This window comes from Biomphalaria glabrata, chromosome 5 (assembly GCF_947242115.1).
Source record: "Biomphalaria glabrata chromosome 5, xgBioGlab47.1, whole genome shotgun sequence".
Classification (NCBI taxonomy): Eukaryota; Metazoa; Mollusca; class Gastropoda; family Planorbidae; genus Biomphalaria; species Biomphalaria glabrata.
In genome coordinates, this window is record NC_074715.1 from 5,790,132 (window position 1) to 5,815,107 (window position 24,976).

The 24,976-nt window shown below is 33.5% G+C and overlaps 1 protein-coding gene across 2 annotated transcripts in view; it reads left to right on the forward strand.

Moving 5' to 3' along the window:
- Positions 1-4,714: 4,714 nt before the first annotated feature.
- Positions 4,715-24,976, forward strand: part of LOC106058518 (interleukin-12 receptor subunit beta-2-like) — a 41,381-nt gene continuing 21,119 nt past the window's right edge. For both annotated transcript variants that reach the window (XM_056029156.1, XM_056029157.1), the window contains exons 1-10: positions 4,715-4,996; positions 9,762-9,902; positions 10,785-10,940; positions 15,317-15,475; positions 16,776-16,905; positions 17,192-17,215; positions 20,756-20,928; positions 21,608-21,658; positions 22,716-22,858; positions 23,685-23,859. In XM_056029156.1, coding sequence (XP_055885131.1) covers positions 9,803-9,902; positions 10,785-10,940; positions 15,317-15,475; positions 16,776-16,905; positions 17,192-17,215; positions 20,756-20,928; positions 21,608-21,658; positions 22,716-22,858; positions 23,685-23,859 — 1,111 coding nt within the window. In that variant the 5' untranslated portion in view covers positions 4,715-4,996; positions 9,762-9,802. The remainder of the gene's footprint in view (positions 4,997-9,761; positions 9,903-10,784; positions 10,941-15,316; positions 15,476-16,775; positions 16,906-17,191; positions 17,216-20,755; positions 20,929-21,607; positions 21,659-22,715; positions 22,859-23,684; positions 23,860-24,976) is intronic.

Genomic DNA, 24,976 nt, shown 5'->3' on the forward strand with positions numbered 1-24,976 from the left:
CTTAATACAATTGAAACGAAGTTCGTATTGAAATTCTTTTTAAAAATAACATTTGAATCAGTATTCTATTCCATAAGTTAGTTATTAAATTGAAATCTATTTTATAATGAACCGTTGATACTTTCTCCATTGTGACATTAGATGCAATTTTTTTTTTACCAATGCGCGAACCTATGAATGAAGTTTGATTTATTATTGAAGAAATCTGTGACCTTTTTAAAAGACTTTTATACCTCCCCTGAAGTTTTTTTCATTTAAAAGTGGTGTTTTCTTTTGAAAAAATCTGGTTGCATATAGCCTATAATTTAAAAAATTAGATGGTTCACTTTCGGAAACGAAAAAAGTAGCCGTTGCATCAGAGCTTTGAATGATCTAAAATATCACGATGTAGGATTTTCATTTTCTCTTCTAGTTTCTGAGATCTAAACCGGACGTACAGAAAGGCCACACAAAACTAATAGCGTCTTTTCCCCTTTCGGGGGCCGCTAAAAAAGAAAAAGTCAATGTTTTTTAAGTGTGCTGTGTTGCCATATCAATTACAAACAGAAGTGACTATTGCCAAGAAAATTGTGTAAATTCTCGGTTTGACCTTTTCAGTCAAGCATTTTACAGCCACATCCTATTATTCCTATTTTTGTTTTATATTAAAGTTTAGTCTTAGTAGCCTCAGTAGTAAGCTATGGTGAGGGAGTGATGAGGTCAGGTATTTTTATTTTGGATTGTACTACATCCTTGAGTCTATCCAGATCTACCATGTACCTAACGTTGGGAAAACAATGATTGGTTAAAGAGCTGGCATCAGGACATGTTCTTAAGCATTTTGTCTTGCATCAAACTAATTTTATAGCATCGTCCCTAGAGGGCCTGTCCGTCTTGTTACATATTATGTTTAAAATAGTTAGTAATAGTTCTGGTTTTAACTCGATAGTTTAAATTCATGTTTTGTTAATCTGTTTGCTTTATTGGTGATCAAAACTAGATGTCTATAACAATAGGATCCGAGATTTTTTTAAAATGGTGTAGAGGCGTGATTCAAAGGACATTATTAAGTTACCGGTTTGAATATATTTATTTACTTATGTATCATGACAGTTAGCATCATAGGAAATTACATGCACTTTGTAGTTCTTCTGAAGTCCTTAATAGTCCTAGCATAAGGACATTATGGGTTTATCCCTGGTTCCCATGAAAATACCAAATTTAATGAGATAACTGTCACTGTCTCTGTTTAGCAAATTGTTCACAACCCCCCCCCCCCCCCCCCCCCGTTGACATTTGTCTCGCTCTTCTCATTCTGAATGCCCCAAATAAATGGAGTCGAAGAGCCAGGTCTCCCATCACTGTGTGACGGAGTAGTATTGACAATGTCTGGGACATGAATTATGGGCAAGTGTATTGGCAAACATTTTGCTATATACCCTCGGCAGAGCCGGTTTTATACAATACAGTGCCCTAGGCAGACACAAAGCTCTAGTCAAGTGCGGAAGAAACAATTTCACCTCTATCATTATGGTATACTGAGAGAGAGAGTGATGATGGGCGGAATAATGGATGAAAACATGAAATAACAACGCTAAAAATGGGATCCCTTAATGCTTAGTATTTAATAAACATCTACAAAAACATACAGTGATATATTTCTAAATAAATCTCATTATAGAGATGTATTCTTCCCTAATGATCTGTTGTTTTAAATTTGATCTGTCCATAAGTAATACACGTTTCACTTAATGACACCAGCGCTACTTATTGTATGAACAGGAATGACATTACTGAAGTGGTGAAAGAAGAGATGAAGTATTTTTTTAACGTGGCCTAGAGTCTATTAAGAGGAAATTGTCAACTATTTAGACATAACAAAATTGACTATTGTAGAGACATTCGCCTATTATTCTGCTGTAAACAAATATAGACCTAGTTTAATGCAGAGAATAGAATTCTAGAGTGTTTCTAATTATCAAGCATGTACTTGAAGAGAGTAATTGTCAACGGTACAAGACAGATTAAGAAAAAAAAATAAAGATAGAACAAAAATGAAAGAACTTTTTGAACTCTGGTTCCTTTTAGGGATCGTGTCCTGCGTCCGGCAGACATTGGCTCAAAGGGTAAAAATATGACCGTCTTTTATTAGTGTTTTTTTTTTCAATTGCAAAATCGCATTCAATCCTTCATATCTTTATATTTAAACACAAATACATACACACACACATTAACTCAAGAAATAGTTGAAAAGATGAATTGTATTTGATAATCTTATTGAGAACATGTACGAAGATTAGTGCTTGAATGATGATCTACTGTCACTTGGTCTGAGAACAATGACATGCCTACTTTAAATAGCCTTGGATTGGCTGCCATGATTTATTGACATTGTAAACCTGGTTATTGAAGTTAAATTGTTTGTTGTTGTTGTTGTTTTTTTTGTTCTCCTATCTCGATACCAAAATTATTTTATCAAGACTTTCTATCTATCCATTTAAGTATCCTAATGTATGGTCTCCACGACACTTGACAATCGTGCACTGCGAAGTTTCTGTCGTTTGTGTTTTCCAAAGACGTAACGGAAGAAAAAAAAATGGAAGACAAAGCCAGCATTCATTCTAAAGTCACTCCTTGTTTAAATGACGTCATGAAAGATGGCACATCACCCCCGCTCTGCTTCGACACCCTCCCCCACACACACCAGCATCCTGCCTTTCTTGAAGTAGTAATCAATAATGACAGGACAACAGGCGAAATCTTTCCACTTTATTGACTGGCCTGTCTTCCTCTCCGGTGCTGCTCAGTCAAGACTGGTTAGTTCTTTTCTATCTTTGTGGTGTCAGGTTCACATTGTAGCATTGATCATTAGTTCCGTTAGACTTAAATAGGATCATACATCTATGTATATAGAGTGGGACAGAAAGAGGGGGATACCTACAGGACCGCGAGTTTATTAATTGCAATGTAAATTTTGACAGTTATGATTAATAAAATCGAAGTCAACCCAAAGTATACTTTTACTACTAGGCCTATATAACGAAGAGTTTTATAATATCTCTTTTAAAGAAATTTCAGAAAATTAAATATGTGCATCAATAACTGAGTTTATTAGTATTTTCTAGAGAGGTAGCTTATAACTAATCATGACTTGTTTTTCATACGTTTATATTGAGTAGATCTAACTCAAGACCTAAAAAATTTTTTTCGTGTCAGTGTGTTAAATATCATGTTTGACATTCTGACTCTGATACTCTTGAGTCTTTTTTCTACATATGTATGTATATATATACATGTTTTATCTTGAATTAAAAATGTATTGTTTGCGTTAAATCTACACTAAATATCAGTATTATTGTATTTTTTTGTATATATCATTATATATATCATGCAGTGCTAATCGGTAGTGGCATGACATATAGGCTAATATTCTACACTAGTTTTATCATATGTCAGGGTTATGAATTAAATATGTCATAGTGCATATTGTCATGTAAAAAACAACTGTTGTTTATCAAATGTATTGTATTCAATATTGGTCTCCCCTTAACCAATATTATTTTCTTCTTTTAGATACCGGGTAGTTTTTTCTTTGTACCCAACTATTTGAACATGAGATAGTTGTAGGGTTGAATTTGTAATTTAACTATTTTAACATGAGATAGTTGTCGAGTTGAACTGATCCCAGCTATCTTAACGTAGAGATAGTTGTTAGGTTGAATTGTACCAGCTATTTTAACATGAGATAGTTGTCGAGTTGAACTGTATCAGTACAGTTAGCCGTTTGTAGGAGCTTAGTTTTCCTCTACTAAAACATACGGATAGTTATTGCTACTCTTGTAACCATAGGGGTCTAGGGTTACTATTAGACTTTCTTGTCCATGCTAATACACAATCTGTTTTACATCCTCTTCCCATTTGGTCAACCAACTTCCTAGTTGGCATTAGTTAGATACATCGACTTCAACTTCACGATCTTTGGTTGCTAAATCATTGGCCCGGAACGAAAAAAAAATATTGACCTACTTTTGAAAAAAAAAAAGCTTTAGAAAATGTTTATAGAAAACCCCAAACTGTTTTATTTAGCGGCACCGTAAGGCGAAAACCGCTATTAGTTTTGTGCAGTTGGTGTGTCTGCCTGTCACGTTTAGATCTCGAAAACTACAAGATATATTGAAAATCAAATTGTATAACTATTTTGTGGCTTGAGGTGCTGTTTGTACGCGTTTTTACGGCATTTCCAACTCTTCCTCTTATTATTTTAGGAGAAAACGTTGTGAGACTCACTGAGACTTACTGAGACAGTTACTATTTAGTATTAGAAAGAGGGATGGGGCGGTCGAGTGGAAATGCTCTATCGGTACTTATAAATATCAATTAAATTATTGAAATAAATTACTAATTATTTGCACAAATAGTAAAATTGCTTCACATCGATGGGGGAGGGGAGCGATATGAACCTCTAGTGACTCGAACTGCATACGTTAGAATAAAGAAATACTAGTGTATTTACAGTAGGGCCTTAGACTAATTTTGACGCATCCAATTTATTTTAACAGTAACTCTAGACCTGAATAGATTTCTAAATATTTGAACATTGACTGTCAGACTTAAGAAAGCGTAATATCACATACACACATACACAATACCATATACACACACGAATGACAATTATTTAAATCCCAACCAGTCAGCCAGAGTTCAAGCAAGCGTGTCGGCCATAGAAAATTAAAACTACATAAGACCTTTACAAAATTCACCGTTTCGGGCTTCAGCTTTCATTGGTAATTTGAAAAGGGAAATGCATTCCTATTTCTTGACTGTTATAGAGTCAATGTTAAATTGAAGTGAATTTATTTAATATGAACAGTTTAGTTGGACTTCGACTTGAAAATGAAACGAGAAGTATTAAACTTAAAACGTGTCTTGTTACAGCATGTAGTGAGATTTCATTTTGTTCTGACTTGTGCTAGCGTTCAATCTTTTCACCCGAGGAAATAGAAACAAAACGTACAAGGTAAGACCAATATAGTCTCTAATAAGAAAATGAGGATGATATCCAATCAAGACGTAGATTCTGTCAGTACAATTTTAGACACCATCAATTTGTATTGAAAAAAATATATACATTTTAAAATGTACAAAACTATAAGAATAGCATACCATAAGAGTGTCACATATCACATATCGTGGTGGACAAAACCAACTAGTACAAATAAAAATTTTATATACACATTCTCTGGCGCATGGGCGTAGCGAGGGGAGGTTTGGGGTTCAACCCCCACCCCCCGAAATGAAATCCCCCCCTCAGGGGGGGGGGGTCGGAGTTTAGTGACTGATCTTTTGCTTTAATTTTGTTTATTTTAGGTGAAATTTTAATACTAAACCATCTCTTGCCCTAGCACAGCCAAGGGGATTTTGAGTTGGAAACCCCCTACCAGGGGGTTTAGAGGGGTTTTAAGTTTGAAACCTCCTACAAGGGGGTTTTGCATTGAAATCCCCCTCTTCTATAAAAAAAAATGCAAACGACAATCCCAAAATTCCAAGAGCACACCTAAGAAAGATTTTGATTTTAAACCCCTCTCCAAAATTTACGATAAACCCCTATTCAACATACAAAAGCAAATTACAAACTCAAAATTGTATGAGCGTAGCTAGAGGGGTTTTGAGTTTAAACCCCTCATCAATATAAAAAAAAAACAAATTACGCACTCAAAATGCTATGAGCATAGCCAAAGGGGTTTTTAGTTTAAACCCTCGCCAGCGGGGTTTGAAGCTAAAAAATAAATCTTCAAAATAAAAAAACAAACAAATTTTGCAATCAAAATGCCATGAGCGTAGCCAAGCTTATTGGGTGTTTGAGTTTAAATTTCCCTTCAGAGGGTTTGATGCTAAAAAATACCTCTTCACTATAAAAAAAAGCAAATTACACACTAAAATTCTTTGAGCGTAGCCAAGCCAATGGGGGGGGGGGGGGGGTGAATTTCACCCCCTCTCCTCCAGATGGCTTTTTTTTAAGTTTAAAACCCCTAATGATAGTTTTGAGTTTAAAATCCCCCTACAGAGCGTTTTAAGGTTGAAAGCCTCTCTCTTCAATGTTATTTCTAAAGCAGACTACAGTCACCAAATTCTATGACCGTAGCTAAATGTGGTTTTGAGTTTAAAAAAAACAGCAACTCCAGATTTATTTTAGTTTAAAAACCCCCAACAGAGAATTTTGACGATAAAACTTCCCTTTTCAATATAACATCTAAATCAAAATAGTCACCAAATTCCAAAATCGTAGTCAAGAAAAGTTACACGTCTACCAGTGGCTGGGATCCATTAATAAAGTGCAATGAAATTGAAAAGCACTGAATGTGGCGTCGCATGAGGTTTGCGGGACATGTTCTCCGACGCATAATAAGAGTTGCGATGACATCCTATTACAACTTGGCGCCACACTTTAATGGAGGTCCTCAGAGCAGGTGAGAAGAGGCTTCGGACATTGCCAGTGACAGATTTTTGTGGAAACAGCTTGCCAGCAAATGCGCCGAATGGCGCGGGAGGGTCTAAGTCAGTAAGAATAGCACATTAGGTTTTTTAAATAAAACTTTTTAATAGCAAAATAATGCACTGTAGGTACTTCAGAATATGCATTTAGTTGGCTTTCAATACCAGAAATAGTGCTTGGCGGCGTGGCTCCGCCCCGCTCTGGGGGAGCGCCAGACCCCTTGCTGGAAAGGGCAAGGAGTCTACAATTTTTTCACTAACTCCAGGAAGAACCTATTTTTGGCCACAATAAACGTCTTCCGAAATTCCCCCCCCCCCCCCGAAAAAAAAATCCTGGCTATCCAAGCCACCCCCCCCCCACATCATATAAAGTTTTGTTGTAGAGTAAAAACAAAAAACATGATTCAAAAGGTTCTTAAAAATTAGACATTTACCGGTGCAAACGGCCGAGTGTCCATAAAGCGTTCAACCATCGTTCTGTTAGCATTCTGACAAATACAGACATTTTACAAGAAATACAGACATCCTACAAGAAGTCTTGCTTAATATGAGGATAATATTAAGATAAATTCGCCAAATAAAGATATACTTACGCTACTCGTGCCTCCATTTCGTCAGTCACATTCAGTATCGGCCCTACAAGTTATTTTAGTTTACTTACTTGACCTGCCGTTTTCAATTGGAGGAATAATTAGCTTTTGATGTGAAGAGAATGCGTTTGCAGCGCTTGGCTTGCAGCGCTCTCCCAGACTCCCTAGCTGTCTAGAGAAGGGCTACCAATAGAACTGTTATTGTTATATATATGTATGTATATATATATATAATATGTGCTATGTATACATATGGTTAGGGTTAGGGTAACTGGGCCTTAGGGTAAGGGTTTGGAACAAAAAAATCGTCCCCCTCCCACTCAAAAGTTCTCTATCCCTTTTTTTTTTAACTACTAGACATCTCTATAATCGTTATCTATACATCTAAGGGCCCTTAATAATTCATTCACCACTCACATGTTACTAATTTTAACAAACAAAATACGACAATTTAACCTTACGACTAGAACGACAAAGTCATTTTCAAGATAGAAAAATCTATTTTTCATTCGCAATTTCTACCCAATCAATTTTTAAGCCAACATATAAAAAAGTGAAAGGTTACACTTTCTTCCGTTTGTAATCACTATTGAAATTCTTTCGCGAATTTTACACTATAACATAACTTATTCTCTTAAAATATGAGCAACCAACTAGAGATAAGAAAAGAGATTTGTAACTTAGATCAAACTGCCAAGCATTGAGATACTGTTAACATTTTGGCTCTTCTTTTTTATTTACTTGGCAACAGTGACGTTCAATTTAGTGTCCTTAACATTGTTGCTTTAATTGTGAAAATCTCCAATAAAAACATTCTTTTTTTGTCATCCAAAACTGGGAGAGCGTTCATGATTTTAGAAACTGATATAGACTGAATACGTATTTTTATAATTACTCAAAAAACAAAACGAAATGAAATGTAAGCATAACTTAATTCGTTTCTCTGTTGATGGTGGAGGTACAAAAAAAAAGATATTGGAGTGAGCATTACGACGCCAGAGTGTGTCTGGACCAAGCAACATAGAGATTATGATATACTTTAATATTAAAGTAAGAAGCCAAAGACAACTCAGAGATTGTGTGTGTGAGACGTTGATGTAAGTTGAACATTCTCATTCAACGTAACGTGTCATGGGCCAAAGTTATGTCAAGATAGCGTTAAAATGAAAGGAGAAGGGGTTAAAGATTGACCAAAATATTATGCGAGGGTATGATGCAAGAAGAAAAAAGGGTTCCGGACAAAAACCATCTTAGAGCCTTTCAAATATTCCGACACAGAACTAAAAAGCCGAAGAATAGTAAGAGATTGTATGTAGGGTAAAAAGTAGATGTTTCGAGTCGGGCGTTGTAAAGCGGACCGTTCCAATTCGGTGTAAAGTTACCAAAATTGATGATTTTTAAGGGGCGGGGCAGCGGGACGAGGCTAACGCTGGGAGGGGAGGGGAAGGATACAAGAAGTCAATAGGTCAGAGTGCATTAGGGAGGGCGTTTTTAAGCGGTATTGCCAATTAGTATAACATACTAGAATTCATCGGCCAAAAGAAGAACAATTAAATCCTAATATCAGTATAAAAAGATAAATCCGAGATCTATTGTCATTTTCAAGAGGAATGAAATAAACGTTTACAGTTAATGAAATCAAATTGATATTTCTTTTCTTTTTTTTTTTTCTGTCGTTCGGACTTATCGATAGTCCCGGGTTCAAACCCTGCCCGCTCTCATCCCCGACGTCCTGCGGGAGGTTTGGACTAGGAAGTAAATTATCTTCAACTCTGAAGCAATATCCGAACATGTTACAAACAAACATCTAAAACATGGAAAACATTTTCCAAACAAACAACATCCGAAACATAGAAAACATTTTCCAAACAAACGACATCCGAAACATGGAAAACATTTTCCAAACAAACAACATCCGAAACATAGAAAACATTTTCCAAACAAACGACATCCAAAACATGGAAAACATTTTCCAAACAAACAACATCCGAAACATAGAAAACATTTTCCAAACAAACAACATCCGAAACATGGAAAACATTTTCCAAACAAACAACATCCGAAACAGAAAACATTTTCCAAACAAACGACATCCGAAACATGGAAAACATTTTCCAAACAAACGACATCCGAAACATGGAAAACATTTTCCATACAAAAACATGTTACAAACAAACATCCACAGAAGGCGCTATCAATTTCTTACATGTATTCTATTTGTATTGATCATTTCCGGGTTAATATCTCAACAGTCTAATTGTTTTATCAATGGTTATAGTCGTAGTGCCGTAGGAAGCTTATCATAGTGTGCTATCACGTTCTTTTTTGCGTGGCGACAATAATTTCAGACTAAGTTTTGCATTGTTAAAAGAGTCTAGAATGAGATGTAGACACGAAGATCAAGTGGAAAGTATAGAAAATGTATGTCTTGATATAGATCTAGGCTTGGTCTAAAAACATATTTGTAAACGTTTGTTTTCGAATTACCGTAGCTGATAACACACAACCCTTGTCCAATTTTTCTCTCCCTCCCCCTCCCTCTCTTTCTCTTTCGCCTCCCACCCTCCCTCCCTGTCTCTATCTTTCTCTCTCCTTGAATTTGTTTATTCCTCTTTTTGATGTAATATTTTTACCATCTTATTGTTTGAAGTGCTTGGGCAGATTGTTAAGAAAATAATAAAATGATTTATTTCTTTTTAGCTCTCCAAGAAATGCAATTCACATTATTTCTGTATTAAGAGATGGCCTTGGCCTTGGGAAATGTAGACCTATGTTGTTCGATTCTCTTACTATTGATGTGTAGCGGATGTTACCAATCATATATACTGTCTCCTGACGGAGGTAAGATATTTAAATCATAGTTTAATCTAAATGAGTAGAAATATTGTTTGATTATTATTATTTCAAACGTCGTAAGGCCTAAACTTAAATAGTGAAAAGGATTGAGTGTAAATAGTAAAACAATGCCTTACATAGTCCATAGAGATGGGTTCAGTGTAAAGGGTAAAACTATGCCTTACATAGTCCATAGAGATGGGTTCAGTGTTAAATAGTAAAACAATGCATTACATAGCCCATAGAGATGGGTTCAGTGTAAATGGTAAAACAATGCCTTGCATAGCCCATAGAGATGGGTTCAGTGTAAAATAGTAAAACAATGCATTACATAGCCCATAGAGATGGGTTCAGTGTAAAATAGTAAAACAATGCCTTACATAGTCCATAGAGATTGGTTCGTGCAAATTGTAAAACAATGCTTTACATAGCCCATAGAGATGGGTTCAGATTAAATGGTAAAACAATGCCTTACATAGCCCATAGAGATGAGTTCAGTGTAAAATAGTAAAACAATGCCTTACATAGCCCATAGAGATGAGTTCAGTGTAAAATAGTAAAACAATGCCTTACATAGCCCATAGAGATGGGTTCAGTGTAAATGGTAAAACAATGCCTTACATAGCCCATAGAGATGGGTCAGTGTAAAATAGTAAAACAATGCCTTACATAGCCCATAGAGATGGGTTCAGTGTAAAATAGTAAAACAATGCCTTGCATAGCCCAGACAGACAGACAAAGAGAGAGAAACTTACCCTGACAAAAACATCTACGAAAACACTGTCAATCTCTGTTCTATAGTTTTTACGTCTTAAATTAAGAAAATGCATGGTCCATTTTTCATGTTTAGGCTCGGCCATTTTAATTTTTTAATTCATTATATTCCAGTCGTCTACCCTGCTGATCCTTTCAAATTTGTGGGTGAAACTCTAGAGTTATACTGTAATATCACCAATCCAAATATACGAGAGAATGCTTCCTCATTATTCTTTGAGAGACAACCGTTTGGACCAGCCAGATATGATGTTGATTATTACAACAGAAGTAAGTAGACATGTCTTATACTTGTATTTTTTTTTTGTCAAAACAGCTGCATATCCGTTGTGTATTTACATAAAGGCATAATCTTTTAATTCAGGTTTTGTTTTAAGATTTGAATGTTTTCATTATTCTATACACTTGTTGGTATTTCCTGTCCATTATGCCAAGTATACTTCATTTATAAAATGAGGTATTTTACAAATCCAAAGAGTTGAGTGGGTGGTATTATCTTTTTTTCTGCATTTAATATTTTACCCGGAAGATGAGTGGCCAGTCCAACGCCTAGCCTCCAATACCTTCACGGCTTAAGTTTCCATTATGATATAGTTTGGTCGACTGAAGCCCTCTGTTAAAATATCAAGTCGGCTAGTGATGTCTGTTACATTTATATATGTATTTATGTTTATGTATGTTGTGTGTGTGTGTTTGTTTGTTTACTTGTAGTCTCCCTTGTTCTTCTGTTCAGTATGTTCACGTTTTCACGGTTTTCTCTTAAGTGTGTCATTAGAGTGTATTAGTCTCTCAAGGTTGTTTTTTTTTTTCTTCTCTTGTTCACCTTAATAAAAATGGAGTGTAACTGTTAAACATCAGTGTTGTTATTGTATTGTGATAATATAACAATATCCACATCATTTTGTCAAAACTGCTTTAAAAAAGCATCAAATGATGCATACAGGCTTAATTGTACATACATTTTGCTAAGAAAGATGTGTTACTAATTTCCTACTTGTATTCTTACACACTTTCTCTCTCTCTTGTTCCACCCAGTGTCATCATCTTAATTTCTTTGCCTATCTTCTATCAACTGTTTCCTGACACCAACAGAATATACATTGTATCGTCTGACACATCACAAATAATTATACACAGAGTAATGGTTTAACCAACACTCTCCCTTGAGCCCTACAAAGAGGCAACATTGATTATTCCACCAATAACCCATACATTTGATGTTAAGCCGACACCCTGGTGTATATTGAACTTGGTTGTTTGTATCGTCATGCTGGGGGAACTTCAGGTCGTTATAGATTGTTCTCTTGATATTTTCTTGTTTAGCTCGGTAGTCTAAGATTGTGTCTCTGAGAGGAAATGTTAGAAATATTAAGACACCATAGTGTCTTTCATTCATTGGAAGCGTCATTTAAGAAGGAATTCTGTGCTACTGTGAACTGCATTCAGTGTAAAGAGAGGTATTGGTCTGCGCGATCCAATTATCTCTTTAAAAATACTCTGCGCAGGCTGGAGGCAATGCAGTAATTAGCCCACAAATGACTAGACCAAAAGAAAATCCGCTGCCGAGGGCAAACGCATACGGCGAAAAGAAAATCTAAATCGACCACTTGCGGACAATGGTTATGCTTGCCCTGGATGTGGCAAAATATGTCGGTCACAGCTGGGGCTGCGCAGTCACGGGAAATTTTGCATTCCTCACTAATCTTCGGACTCGAAGACAAGCCTTATTATTATTATTATTATTGTTAGGAAGGAATGATTTTTTTTTGCATTTATAATAGAAACAAATGGATTAACTGTATTTGCTTTTATTATTAAAATTCATATTAGATCAAAATAATCATACGTATGTATTAGGTAAACACGTATACCCTTTGTATAAGAGACGTAAATTTGAAAAGAGTTGCTAAAGTTATTAGATACCATTACTTTGATATGTGTGTTCATTTGCTCTTGGGAATTTCTTCAAGTTAGGAAACGAATTTTTTATTTTCTTTAACACAGGTCGATACAGACTAGGTTAAAAAATACTGTTATAGTACATTAACTTTTTAGCCCTCAAGAAACGCGTCAATAATTAGTATAAGTAAATATATGTTTCAATGTCAATTTGCTAGACGAAATACTTGCTACGTATAGAGACTGTTTGATGACTTCATATTTAGGACGTTCCTTCGTAAGTGAAGAGAAGGAATAACAGCTGACAAGATTTGAACTTTTGGCCATCGTGACGACCGTCCTAAGCGCACATCACACGACCAGGCAGATATTTTCTATCATTTTGTTCAAAGATGGTCAAGGTGATCCCCACGAGTCCACTGGCGGATCTAGGGGAAGGGCGAATTTTAGTAGAGAAATCCCACAATATGTATACGAATTATTTACTTTTGTTGATAATATATACTAATTATTTATATTTTAAACAATGTTTTAGATTATTAATCACAGTTTTCATAACAGAATTAGTTATATATTGCATATAAATATTCAACTAATCTTTATATTATGTCGCCCCCACTTCTAGTATGTTGTCTAATTCAGTAGGGTGGGAGAACGATTACTTCTACTGCCCTCCCACCCAAACCCTTTGATTGGGGGGGGGGGAAGGATTTGCAATTATTGTTTGTAAACAAAATTAGTTGAATATCTATATATTTTTGATATTATGTCACTCCCTTTCTGGTATGTTGGACGATTCAGTGAAATGGGGTCGGGGGGCAATTTCATCTACTACCCTCCGCACCCTAACCCTTTCAGTGGTGTGAGTGGGGCACCCCAATTATTATGCAGAAAATACAATTTGTGAACAAAATTAGTTGAATGTCTATAAGATATAAGCTGCTTATTGATATTTCAACCCATTAGTATATTATGACACTCCACACTCTAATCTCAAATAAAATCATTAGTAAATAAAAATTGAAAGAGGGTGGTAGATAACAGATGGAACTGTGGGAGGGGCGATTGCAAACCCCCCCCCCCCCTCGGACAGAACAATACTTTTATTTTTGTATTTTAGTAAAAAAAAAAAATAACTCAACTATTTTTAAAATCTGTCACTAATATAAGTTAAATATGCTATATATTAAATGTTTATATCGAGCCAGCCCATCCCCTATTATGTAATGTAAAATGCAATCATTAAGAAAAATTATAAAATGGAGAAAGGACTCTTACATGATTATTCACTTTCATTCTACCACCCCATCCGACAAAAACATAATCATTAACAGAATAGTCGAATATTGCAACAGAGTCTGTGTAAGTCAGGATGATTTTTAAGTACCAACTGAGATGAATTTGGAACCCAAATATTTTTTCTTAGTCACCTTTTCCCAACCTTTACTCAGAAATTTTTTCTATTGTATAAATAAAAAAAATGTTTTACATGTTTCGGATGTTCCTTTAGAGTTGAAGATAATTTTTTTCCTAGTCCAAACCTATCGCAGGACGACGGGGGATGGAAGCGGGCAGTGTTTGAACCCGGTACCATCGTTAAGTCCAAACGATAGTCCAGCGCGCAAACCAATCTGCCATGGAACTATTTACACTTTAATGTCTCCTACCTTTTCCGATTTTTTTTCAGAGCTTTGAAATATAGTTCTGTAACAAAGCAAAGTTACAAAGTTAATCACTTATAAATGAACGTCTTTTTCAAATCAAATAGGCCTATTATTTTTCGAAGACATTTTTTTATTTCGGCGGCGACCCTCAAAGCCTTAGTCTAAATCGCTTCGATCAATTTGGGGTAGGCTATATTTTCAAAGACCAAATCGGCTGTATTTGCAATGTAGTTAGGGTCTATAAATATTATGAATATTTTTCAAGTAAACATTGTTGAAAAGGTTTTTTAAAAATGAGACATTCTGGGCGCGTCAAAACGGTTGGATATCTAACTAGCGTTTAACCATCGTTCTGTTGACGTCCTATAATACATGCTGACACAAACAGGCCGACTGCAAACGGTCTAGCTTAACATGATAATAGCATAACGATAAATACTCCTAATATTTACGCTACTTGAACCTCAAATGTCAGTCTCACTTATGTATCGACCCTTGCCCCCATGAATGATGAGCTTTAGATAAGGATAGTGCATTTCTGCATTGAAGAATGCAGGGGGGAGCTTGCAGAACCCCCTAGCTGTCAGGCCACCATCGTAACGGTTATGTTTGGTGGTTTTGTTTTACATCAGAACGGACTACCGATACACTTTCCAGTATCTCTCCGTCAGGTCCTCCAAACAGTTCACTGGCATCACGGCAGGACGGCACTTAGCCCCAGACAGTTCAGACTCCCATAACCTGCAGATCCCTCCAACTGGGTCTACAACAGTCCTTCCTGTAGAATCAACATGTCTTCTCCTACTCGTGTTGAACGATGCTCTGATGCACCCCATCAGTGTCGGTGCGGTAGCGGAATTACAACAATATGCTTTGTGTGCATTTATACATCGGGATAGAGTTTAACATGGCGTTAGGATAAGGGTTTGAAAAAAATCGCCCTCTTCCCTTTTCAAAAGTTCTGGATCCCCTGCTAGTGCGTGAGTCCCAACGATCATTTTAATTAGATATTTCTTCTTTTTTTGTGTTTTTGTTTTGTTTTAACAAATAATCTATTAAGCTTATATTATGTCCATCTTTTAGCCACCGTGATTCCTTCTAAATATGTTGAAAGTCTTACAACAAAAACTATCCGTCTGAGACTAGACAATGTGCAACTGAGTGATGGCGGAAAATACATTTGTAAACTCAAGACTTACCAAACAGACCAGTTTATTGGCAACCAGATAGTCAAAGTAGATTGTAAGCAATTGTTTCGTTTTCTTTTTCTACAATAATTCTTTTTGGGTAGTTATCCGCTGTTTCTTTCATTGATTCTTTATTTCGATTATCCTTTTTTTTTAATCTGTATGTATATATAGGCCTATAGATGTGTGATGTGTGTTTGCAAAGAAAATAGGACAAAAAAACTAACAAAAAACAATACGCCCATGTCTAAAACTATATATTTCTACATGCAAGACTAAACTAAATAAGCATGGGCCTACATTCAAACCAGTTGGTATTTAATATTTTCTCATAACTCTGTCAAAACCGCTACAAAAAACATCAAATGCTGCATATTTACATAATACATAATAACAATTTTTTATGTACACTTTGCTGTAACAGATGATTTTCCTATAGATTTTAGACTCAATATAGTTCCAACATTCAAATAATGAAATGTAGAAGCAATGTTGAAAAATAGACTGTATGCACACATGTATACATATACATGTATTTCATTATTTTTTAGGAAGTCGTAGATCTAAATAAAAATTAAATGACAAAGAGTTTCTCAGATTTTTTTGACCCCAGAATTCCTTTTCCCACCAACTCCTAAGTGAAAAATCTACATAAATGCATATAACTACAACTGGGTCTGCATAGTAATGTGAACCACTGCATGCATCCTAAATCTTTAGAATTGAAGGCTTTGCCATTATTATATAATTAATAAATTGAATCTACATTTAGTAGGTTTCATTGCATAAATAAAGCTTAAAATAGCACATATGGCCTTCAAAAAAATATTTAAAAAGTACTTTTGTTGTTATTTTAGAATTTAACTAGCCTTATTTAATTTTTGTCTCTTCATTTGTATCTATTGGAAGAAATATTATTAATGGCTATATATATATATATTAGTGGAAGTGGAATATGCTAAATTAATACTCTTTGTCTTATTCAAAACTTATTGCATTCAATATCTTATTCTAGCTAACATTTGTATGAAACTTTGATATAAAAAATAAATGCATTATAGTCCCTATTTAAGAATCTATGATTACTACGTATTGAATGATTGTTGACTCCAGCTCCCAATACAAATCATAAAGAGATAAAAAGAAATTAACATGGTTTTCAATAATTTCTTAGGCTTAAAATTAGAATTTAAAAAAAATTATCTTCCTCTAAAATAAACATGTATCTTATCAATATTATATACACAACTATATATTTTTACTTTTATATATTATACAGAACCATATTTATACGACATAAATGTTGTCTTTACTAAGTGTAGTTTTTTATCAAGTGAAATTAAACTTTTTTTTAGTACGACCAGGCAAGATCACAGATTTCCATTGCCGAGTAATAAACTGGGAGTCTATGAATTGCACTTGGGACCTTAGTGTTAATTACAAACATTTGGAACATATCAATGTCTCCTTAGTCTACACGTATGAGTAAGTATTTATTTATAGACAATCAAATCTTTTTAAAATAAAAATGTTTATAAATATATTAAGTCTTATGTATTATTAAATAATGTATAAAAGATCTAGTAATAAAATGAATAATATGTTTTAATGCTCAATAGAGTAATAGACCAACTTTCAAAAGAAGGAAATTGCCATTTGAAACATTCTCTTAAGATGTTCCATCTGGAAGGAAACATTAAAGGATATTTTATTGAATTCCAATATAATATTTTTTATATTTTTATACAAAAATGCAAATCTTTTTGATCAGATTTTCACCAAGTCATAGATACCAGTAGGTTTTTATCTTTTTTTTCCTTAGCTTACTAGTCAAGTGTAAGCTTATCTTGGGATGTTGGAATCTAATCCAGTTACTTAACATCTTTATACATAGGCCTATAGGCCTACAACTAACCCACTTGGTATTTGGAATCATTAACAAACAATTTATTTAGAAAATATGCAGAAAATGATAATAGGGGCCTATAATAAACAAAATACACACTACAATATAATATATATTACCAAAATATTTTAATTGTATATACATGTAGCTGCTGCTTATAACCATTATTGTTTCATTGTATTAATTATTTAGTTTTCTTATATATATAGTTAGGCCTGCATGAAAGGTGCATTTACGCACTGTTTGATAAAAAGTAATTCTCATTGGGAATTTATTTGTTGATATCAAGTGAGCATGATTTCAATACCATGCACAGAAACAATGGACAACCTTGTAAAGTTAAGCGTGACCATAACACTGACTTGCTAGTTTCTAGCCTAAAGACTTGACAAAACAAAATGCAACAGCATGCATGATTTTAAGACTAAGATTAGTTAGAGTCTACTAGATTGGCCTTTTATTTTTCATGTGAGCCTCCTTGCTAATCATTTAATGTAAGGAAACATCATACAATACACTTGTGAAGTGAGATGACAATGAAAATCCTATGATATCACAAAATGCTTGGTTCTTTAGCTATACGAAAAAATGAACAGTCCTATGGCCTTCTAGGGATTCAGAGCTTTGGTCAACTCCACTGGAAAATACAATTGCTTGCGTGGAGCACCTAAGAAGAAAGCATTGGTTCAGCACAGTCCATCAGTGAGCACCTTCCAACTGTAATATTGTAGAATAAAAGCTGGCCAATTAGAAATTACTGGTGGAGATGCACTCTTTGGAGGAATCGCTGCAATGTTCTATAAAAGGATAAATCTAGAAATACTTGGACTAGTGCAATATAGGCTGGAAAGTATGGAGACATCTCTGGCTAACAAAAAGGTCAGATGCAGGGGGCAGTTGTAGAGAAGGGATCAGGCAACTCTGGCTTGTTCCCAGACAGGCTTAAACCATAGTGGCATTATTGTTTCGAATGCAAGGAGGATATCTAAGGCATATGCATTTGCTTCAAAAATTAAAAAATGCATACATGGTTTTTCCCTGTCCATGAAAACCTTTATTAACAATACAACTTCGTGAATCTTGCTCACTTACTGATATCTTGAACTTCTTGATTTTTAGGATGCCATTCAGTCCACCCTAATCCTAACCCATACTTAAATCAACAATATATATATATATTATAGGCGACTTTGAGCACATTTATAGGCCTTATTGCATCTATATTTTGCACATAAAGTAACATTTGACCACACTCAACTGCACAAGTAGCCTGACCTGTTAATCTTATAGGCTCTTTCTTCCAGATAATCTACAATAATTATAATGTTTCTGTCTTCAAATGTGAATTTTAATGATCAAGATTTAAAACAATTAAACCATACCATTATACTTAATATTTAAATAACTTTGACATTGATAATAAATCTCTATTCCAAGATTCCAATATGTAGGTAATCAGGGCCATAAAATTCTATCCTGTTAGGTTATGTCTGCTATGATTTCTAATTGTTTAATGAGTGATAAGTGATGAGTACTTACAATCATTACTCATTGTCATACATAATTAATTGGTTATATTGATTATATGTATTGATAATAGATCTTTACAGAAAACAGAAACAGAAACTTTAGGAAGCTAAAAAAAGACAACATAAAAATAGAAAAAGTCTAGGTAAAACAAATTTTCACTGTTCAATACCACAAGTTTGTGAGGAAAGACATTTTTAAGGATTTCTGTTTATTGCATAACACATACAATTGTCACAATTAGCTACAGTTATGTTGGGGTAATAATTCTGTTTTGTTTTTCATTGTTAAGTCTAACAAAAAAAAACCACTAAAATTATATTTTGTAGGTTAATTGTGAAAGAAAGGGTTTAGGTTTCAAATTTGTCTTACTGAAGTATTAAAGACATTTACTTTTCAAATGGGCTTAATAATATTAAAGCTATCCTTGTGTTTGCAGGCACGCTTAGTTTATGCACAAGACATCAATTGAACTGTATAATGGTACCAATTGACCATTCAGACATGAGATGGAAAGATAGCCTCTATAGCAGCCTAATTATATTTTTGTTCTTGCAGATACCTTTTACAAAAACAGTTAGAAAGAATGCAATAATGTTGAATAATTCATTTGTTTGTTTTTTTTCAATCAATTTTAAAAAGTAAATGTATAACTACAGATCAAATAAACCAGATTTTTTAGCTTGACCCACAGGTTGAGAAACACTGATAATAATTAAAGTGAATTCTCTACACCCTCTTTTTAACTTTTCTTTTAAAATTGTTTGTATTTCCATATGAATTCTCATACATTGTATCTGCATAATCCTATTACTGAGCTTGTCACATCAAATAGTCAGGCTCATCCTTTCCAAGACCCTTTAAGATAGCTTTTTTTTTTTCTGCATTAAAGGTGGGTGGATGGTTTGTTGTCCAGCTTGAATAGATTCTGATAAAACCATGAGGTGGTCTGTTGTAGTTAATAAATAGGAGCATGAAAGTTGAAGCATGAGACATGAGTGACAGTAAAACGTGTATTGTTTAGAGTGAGTTATATCTTTAAAATTATCATTATTTAATATGTGTTTTTACATACATCTACATTGAAGTTGAAAGCTGTGTATATTTTATCAAGTTCAGTTTTCTGGGTGATATTTGTATAGCATCTACACCATCTTGAGAAAAGGGTCTATCTATTGGATATATGCATTATTCTTTTTTTTTCAGCAATTAGTTTCACATTTTTATTTGCTAGAAATATTGTGATATTATGTAATCTGTGCAAGATGTCCCATCATTTTTTCTTTTATATGTCACTCATTACAAAGATTTCACTGTCAATTGCTTATTGCATTGAAGTTCAAATACATATGTTTTCCACTTTTCAAAGTTTGATAAGTATTCCTAAAATTGTTCACAAGGTGATCAGGTCGAGCCTTCATAAGAATAGTTTTGAATACTTTTATAAATTTAATTTGAATGAACATATTGGACCTTATTTAAAGTATGATGTCTTGGTCTGGAAATTTAGTCATTTTTTCATGTATGAGTATACCTGAGATAATCTAGCTACAGCCATTCTCGAAAAAAGTAGGTTGATTTGGTAAATAAAAAATGTGTGGCTTAGTATGTTACTGGGTGCAGTGTACACACTCTCTCAAGACCCTTAAAAACACCATTGCTCTTTAATATGAGCAATTCTTAGTTAAGAAGTCAATAATATTTTGATTGTTAGTAACAGGTGTTTTAAATAAACCAGAGCTTAATGTCGTTCAACTCCTTTTATACATTCCAAACTATCACTTTATACATTACTAGACATTTTGAAAGTTCTGAATGCTGAATACATTTTACATTTATATAGTATGTATTTATATAGTATTTATATAGTATGATATAAACTAATGCACACTCTGATTTCAGTGGAACTCAAGAAGATTGTCCAAACCTGGGTCTCACCTCTTGTATGTGGCCACCTGAAAGCTATCATCATGGGCATATTTATTATGTTAAAATAGTGGTGTCAACAGTCAATAAAAATGTGATCCTTGCTTCTAATGAATCAGATCAATATAGAGTGGAGACCAGATTATATGGTGAGTAATTTGTTAAGAAAAACATTTGCAAGAAAGGCACTAGTTTTTGAAATTATAGACCAACAATTTTAGGATAAATTTAATTTATTTTATTATTTTAAATATAATTTAATAACAAAAAGTAGAACTAAAAATCAATCTTACAAATGTTATATTCAGTAATTCTATTTTCATCTACCATTTAAATAAATGGAATATGTTATCTTGTGCAATGGTTTAAGTAGAACTACATCATTTAATATTTAACATTTGTTAGTTATAAAACTGGTTAAATCAAAATATAGGGATTAAATGTTTACCTCTCTGATACTTATTTTTAATTATTCATAAGATCTATTAGCATTCAGATTTAGATACAAGTTAATAAATAAAAAGAATGTTAAACTGGGCTTGATATTATAATTTTAATATACATTTGAAAGCAAGATACAAACTTTATTATTCTTAAATAAGTTCATTTATTATGCAGGGTAAGTAGGCCTACTGGGTCACAGATAACTTCCAAACATGGCTTAAAACCTACTTTTGGCCCACCCTGTAGACCCATAATGACCTAATTTTGTCTTTGTGTTGGAAGGGGGAGGGAGGATTAGCATTAGCATAGATGTTAAAGGTTCTTTGTTTAAACTCATCCAAAAATACACACACACAAAGATCTGGAAAGTCTTTTGTGTTCCAGAAGAGTCAGCATTAGCTGAAGAAGATAATTCCTATCAAATAGTTGCTCTGAGTAAGTCATGTGTACAATATTGACAACATTGTAGAATTTTTCATTTTTATCTCACTAATAATTTCCTGCTGTTTAAAATATTTAAAATAAATTTTTATTTTATTCAATAAATAGTTTTATACTAACACAAAAATCTTTTCTAATAAATCTTTTCAAAATTTGAAAAAAATACATCTTGTGTTCTATCATCCAAATTACAGCCATTCCTTTACATAAGAAGAAATCTATCCTTAATAGTAATTACCTATGATATATTTTTAAAAAATCATATTGTCCTTAAAATTTAATGCTTTGTATTTTTTAAAAACTTTTCATCAAAACTAAATCACGTTTTTAATGTCTAAGATGCAAATGGTAAGTACTAATAGAAAACAAGTTAGTCTGCTTTGTCTTATTTTTTTTTTTATATATAGAAAGAATGCTTCATTTACATAGTTTAATTTTTTTAGAACTATTTTTAGAAAAAAAAATTTTTTTTATACTTTTTTTTTCTTTTCAAAAGCTTCAGTAATTATAGTAAAGTGACCTCAGTTGATATCATTTAGTTTTATAAACATAAAATATCAAGAAAGTTTTAAACTTTGATTTGAGGACATGTTATTATTTTAGCTTAGTCATTTACTGTGATGTTGTTTTTTCAGTCAAAATTTTGTATTCCTTAGAAATTTGATAAGTAGAGTAGTTCTTTTATTAATCTGTAGATGACTTGTTTTAGAAATTACATTATTTTTTTACTTTTATTTTTTTCTCTAAATCAAAAATTAAATTGCGCTAAGAAACCTATTATATGTCAGCCATATTCTTTGTTCATAATTTCACCCATACAATTTTTAATAGAATAAAGACTACTTGAATAAAGCAGATTACATATCATATAGAAAATTAAACCTGAGTTCTTATCACTGAATATACATTTTTTTAATAGCTATCTTTCGTTGATTGGCATTAGTTATTAAAAGTTTCATTATGCCAAACTGTAATCCTAATGGATGTCTTTTCTATATCAAGTTTCAATTCTGTTCTCCAAAGTAACACTTTAATTTTGTAATGCTTTCAGTTCAGCCTGCTGCTGTGGACAGACTAAAAGCAATTGTAATAAATAGCAGCTGTGTAAATCTAACCTGGAGTCATACAGCCTTGGGTCAAGAGAAAATGTACAAAGCTTACTATAGAATAGTCCTACATAACAGATGGAGAGAGGTACAATAATGTTGTTGATATGCATGGAATGTACAATAAAAGCTAAAATCCTTCTGGACCAAAAAGTAAAAGAAAGAATATTTTAGCCAAGACTTTTTGTTTTATCGCAGCTTCAAACAAAGAAGACAGAGAATAAACACAAAAGCTATATCTTCTAGTTCAACTTTTAACTTTATTTCAGCAGGTTTTGTTAATGTTAATAAGATTTGTATATACATTTTGCAGAAGAAGTCTTCAGATCTATATCTTTATAAAATTTGCTTAGAAAATATGTAATCTGTAGGCCTATATTTAGAAAACGTTTGATATTCCAGTGATTTTCAAGTATTTCAGTGGTTTTCAACCTAACTTAGTCGGATTATCTAATTATAAAATCTGTCTTTACTTTTGGAACACCTTATTCAAGGATGAAAATGACACATAAATATTATTATATAGATATGTATTTTTTTGTTAGAATCTAATGTATGCTATTAGATTACCAATAATACAAGAACACTTGGAAATTATCATAAATTTAGAAGCTTAATTTAAGTGTTATTGTACAACTCACTCTGTTTGTCTGGTTGAAATCTTTCCATTTTCAGATCAAGTTAAAACAATAAAAACAGTTCAATTAGTTGTGATTAATTAGTTAATTCTGTTTTATAAAGAAATTGTACTATAAGCTATGGGGGAGATTATGCTGAAAAACATAAAAGGCTAAAATCAATTTCCCATCAAAAAATATTTTTTTTTGTAGATTTTTTAAAAATGTTCATTTCTTTGTATTTTGAAGAGAATTGATAGTTTAACTATTTTGTATACCAATTCAAATGAACTTCAGATACTGCTCCATGATGAAGAAGTTGACAACTACTATGCCTTAGTGTGTAGTCTCTCTGCCTTTACATCTTACAAGTTTAAAATTGCAGTGTTACCTAAACCAATAGAGACACAATCTCCAACTCAGGGTTACTTAAGTGAATGGAAATATGTGGAAGCAACAACCCGTGAAGATGGTAATTGTAAATTTTTGTACAATATTTTGGTGAAAAAAAAAATGTAAATCCTATATTCATAAACAAGCAATCCTTGTATGTATGAATGTATGTATGTATATAAATTTATATATAATTTTTTTTTTCAAAAATGCCTCTAACAATTTTCTTTAAAATTCAAGGTCTATGTGTTTCTATGAGAAAAAAATTCTCAGCACATTGGTGCATCGAGAAAACTTGAGGTAGACAGTTGGATTGGTTTAAAAATGTTTAATTATCATAAAATCAATTTTGGCTACACATCTTTTATGAATGAAAATTTTGAATGAAGTCAAAGAAAAAAATTGACACCTCATCTTTTCACTGACATCACAGGCTTACAGCACTAGTCTAAAACATGTAATAAACATAAAATAAACAGATCTCTGCAACTGGAGAGCTCTCTGACAGTCACAGAGCAGAAAGGGAAGCACTAGCTGCTACCATGCTAGCAAATCATCCAAGTTCCCCTCACAGTCAGATTGTCTTTCTAACAAACGCGAAAACAACCCTCCAAAGCTTGCAAAACTCTGATTCCCCTTATATTAAAAACCTCAGAACAGCACTTATAAAGCTCAACAACAACAGCAAAAAAACTGTTATTCAATGGATACCAGCTCACATACAACTAGCAGGAAATGAGAAGGCTGACACACTCGCCAAGAGTGGGAGAACAAACTCACAAGTAAACTCTGCACTCTATCCAGAAGAAATGAAGAAATTAATTGTACATAAAATAAATGAGAAATGGACGAGCTGTCATCCAAATCACAAGAAAGATGACGCTTACTATAAGCTATCCTGACAAGACCAACGTCTAATCTTTCGACTCAGGACCGGACACAACAGAATGCGACAACACATGTTCCGGAAGCTCAAAATTGGAACCAGTGAAATCTGCCCATGTGGAGTATCACCAGAAAATGCCAACCACGTCCTCCAAAACTGCTCTCTCTACCAAGAGGCCCATATAAGACATTGGCCCCAAATCACCTCAATAGAAAGAAAACTATATGGAGAGCTCCCTGATTTGGAAACCACTGCGCAGTTCATCTCATGTATTGGTCTAGTCATATGAACACTCCAACATAACAATGAT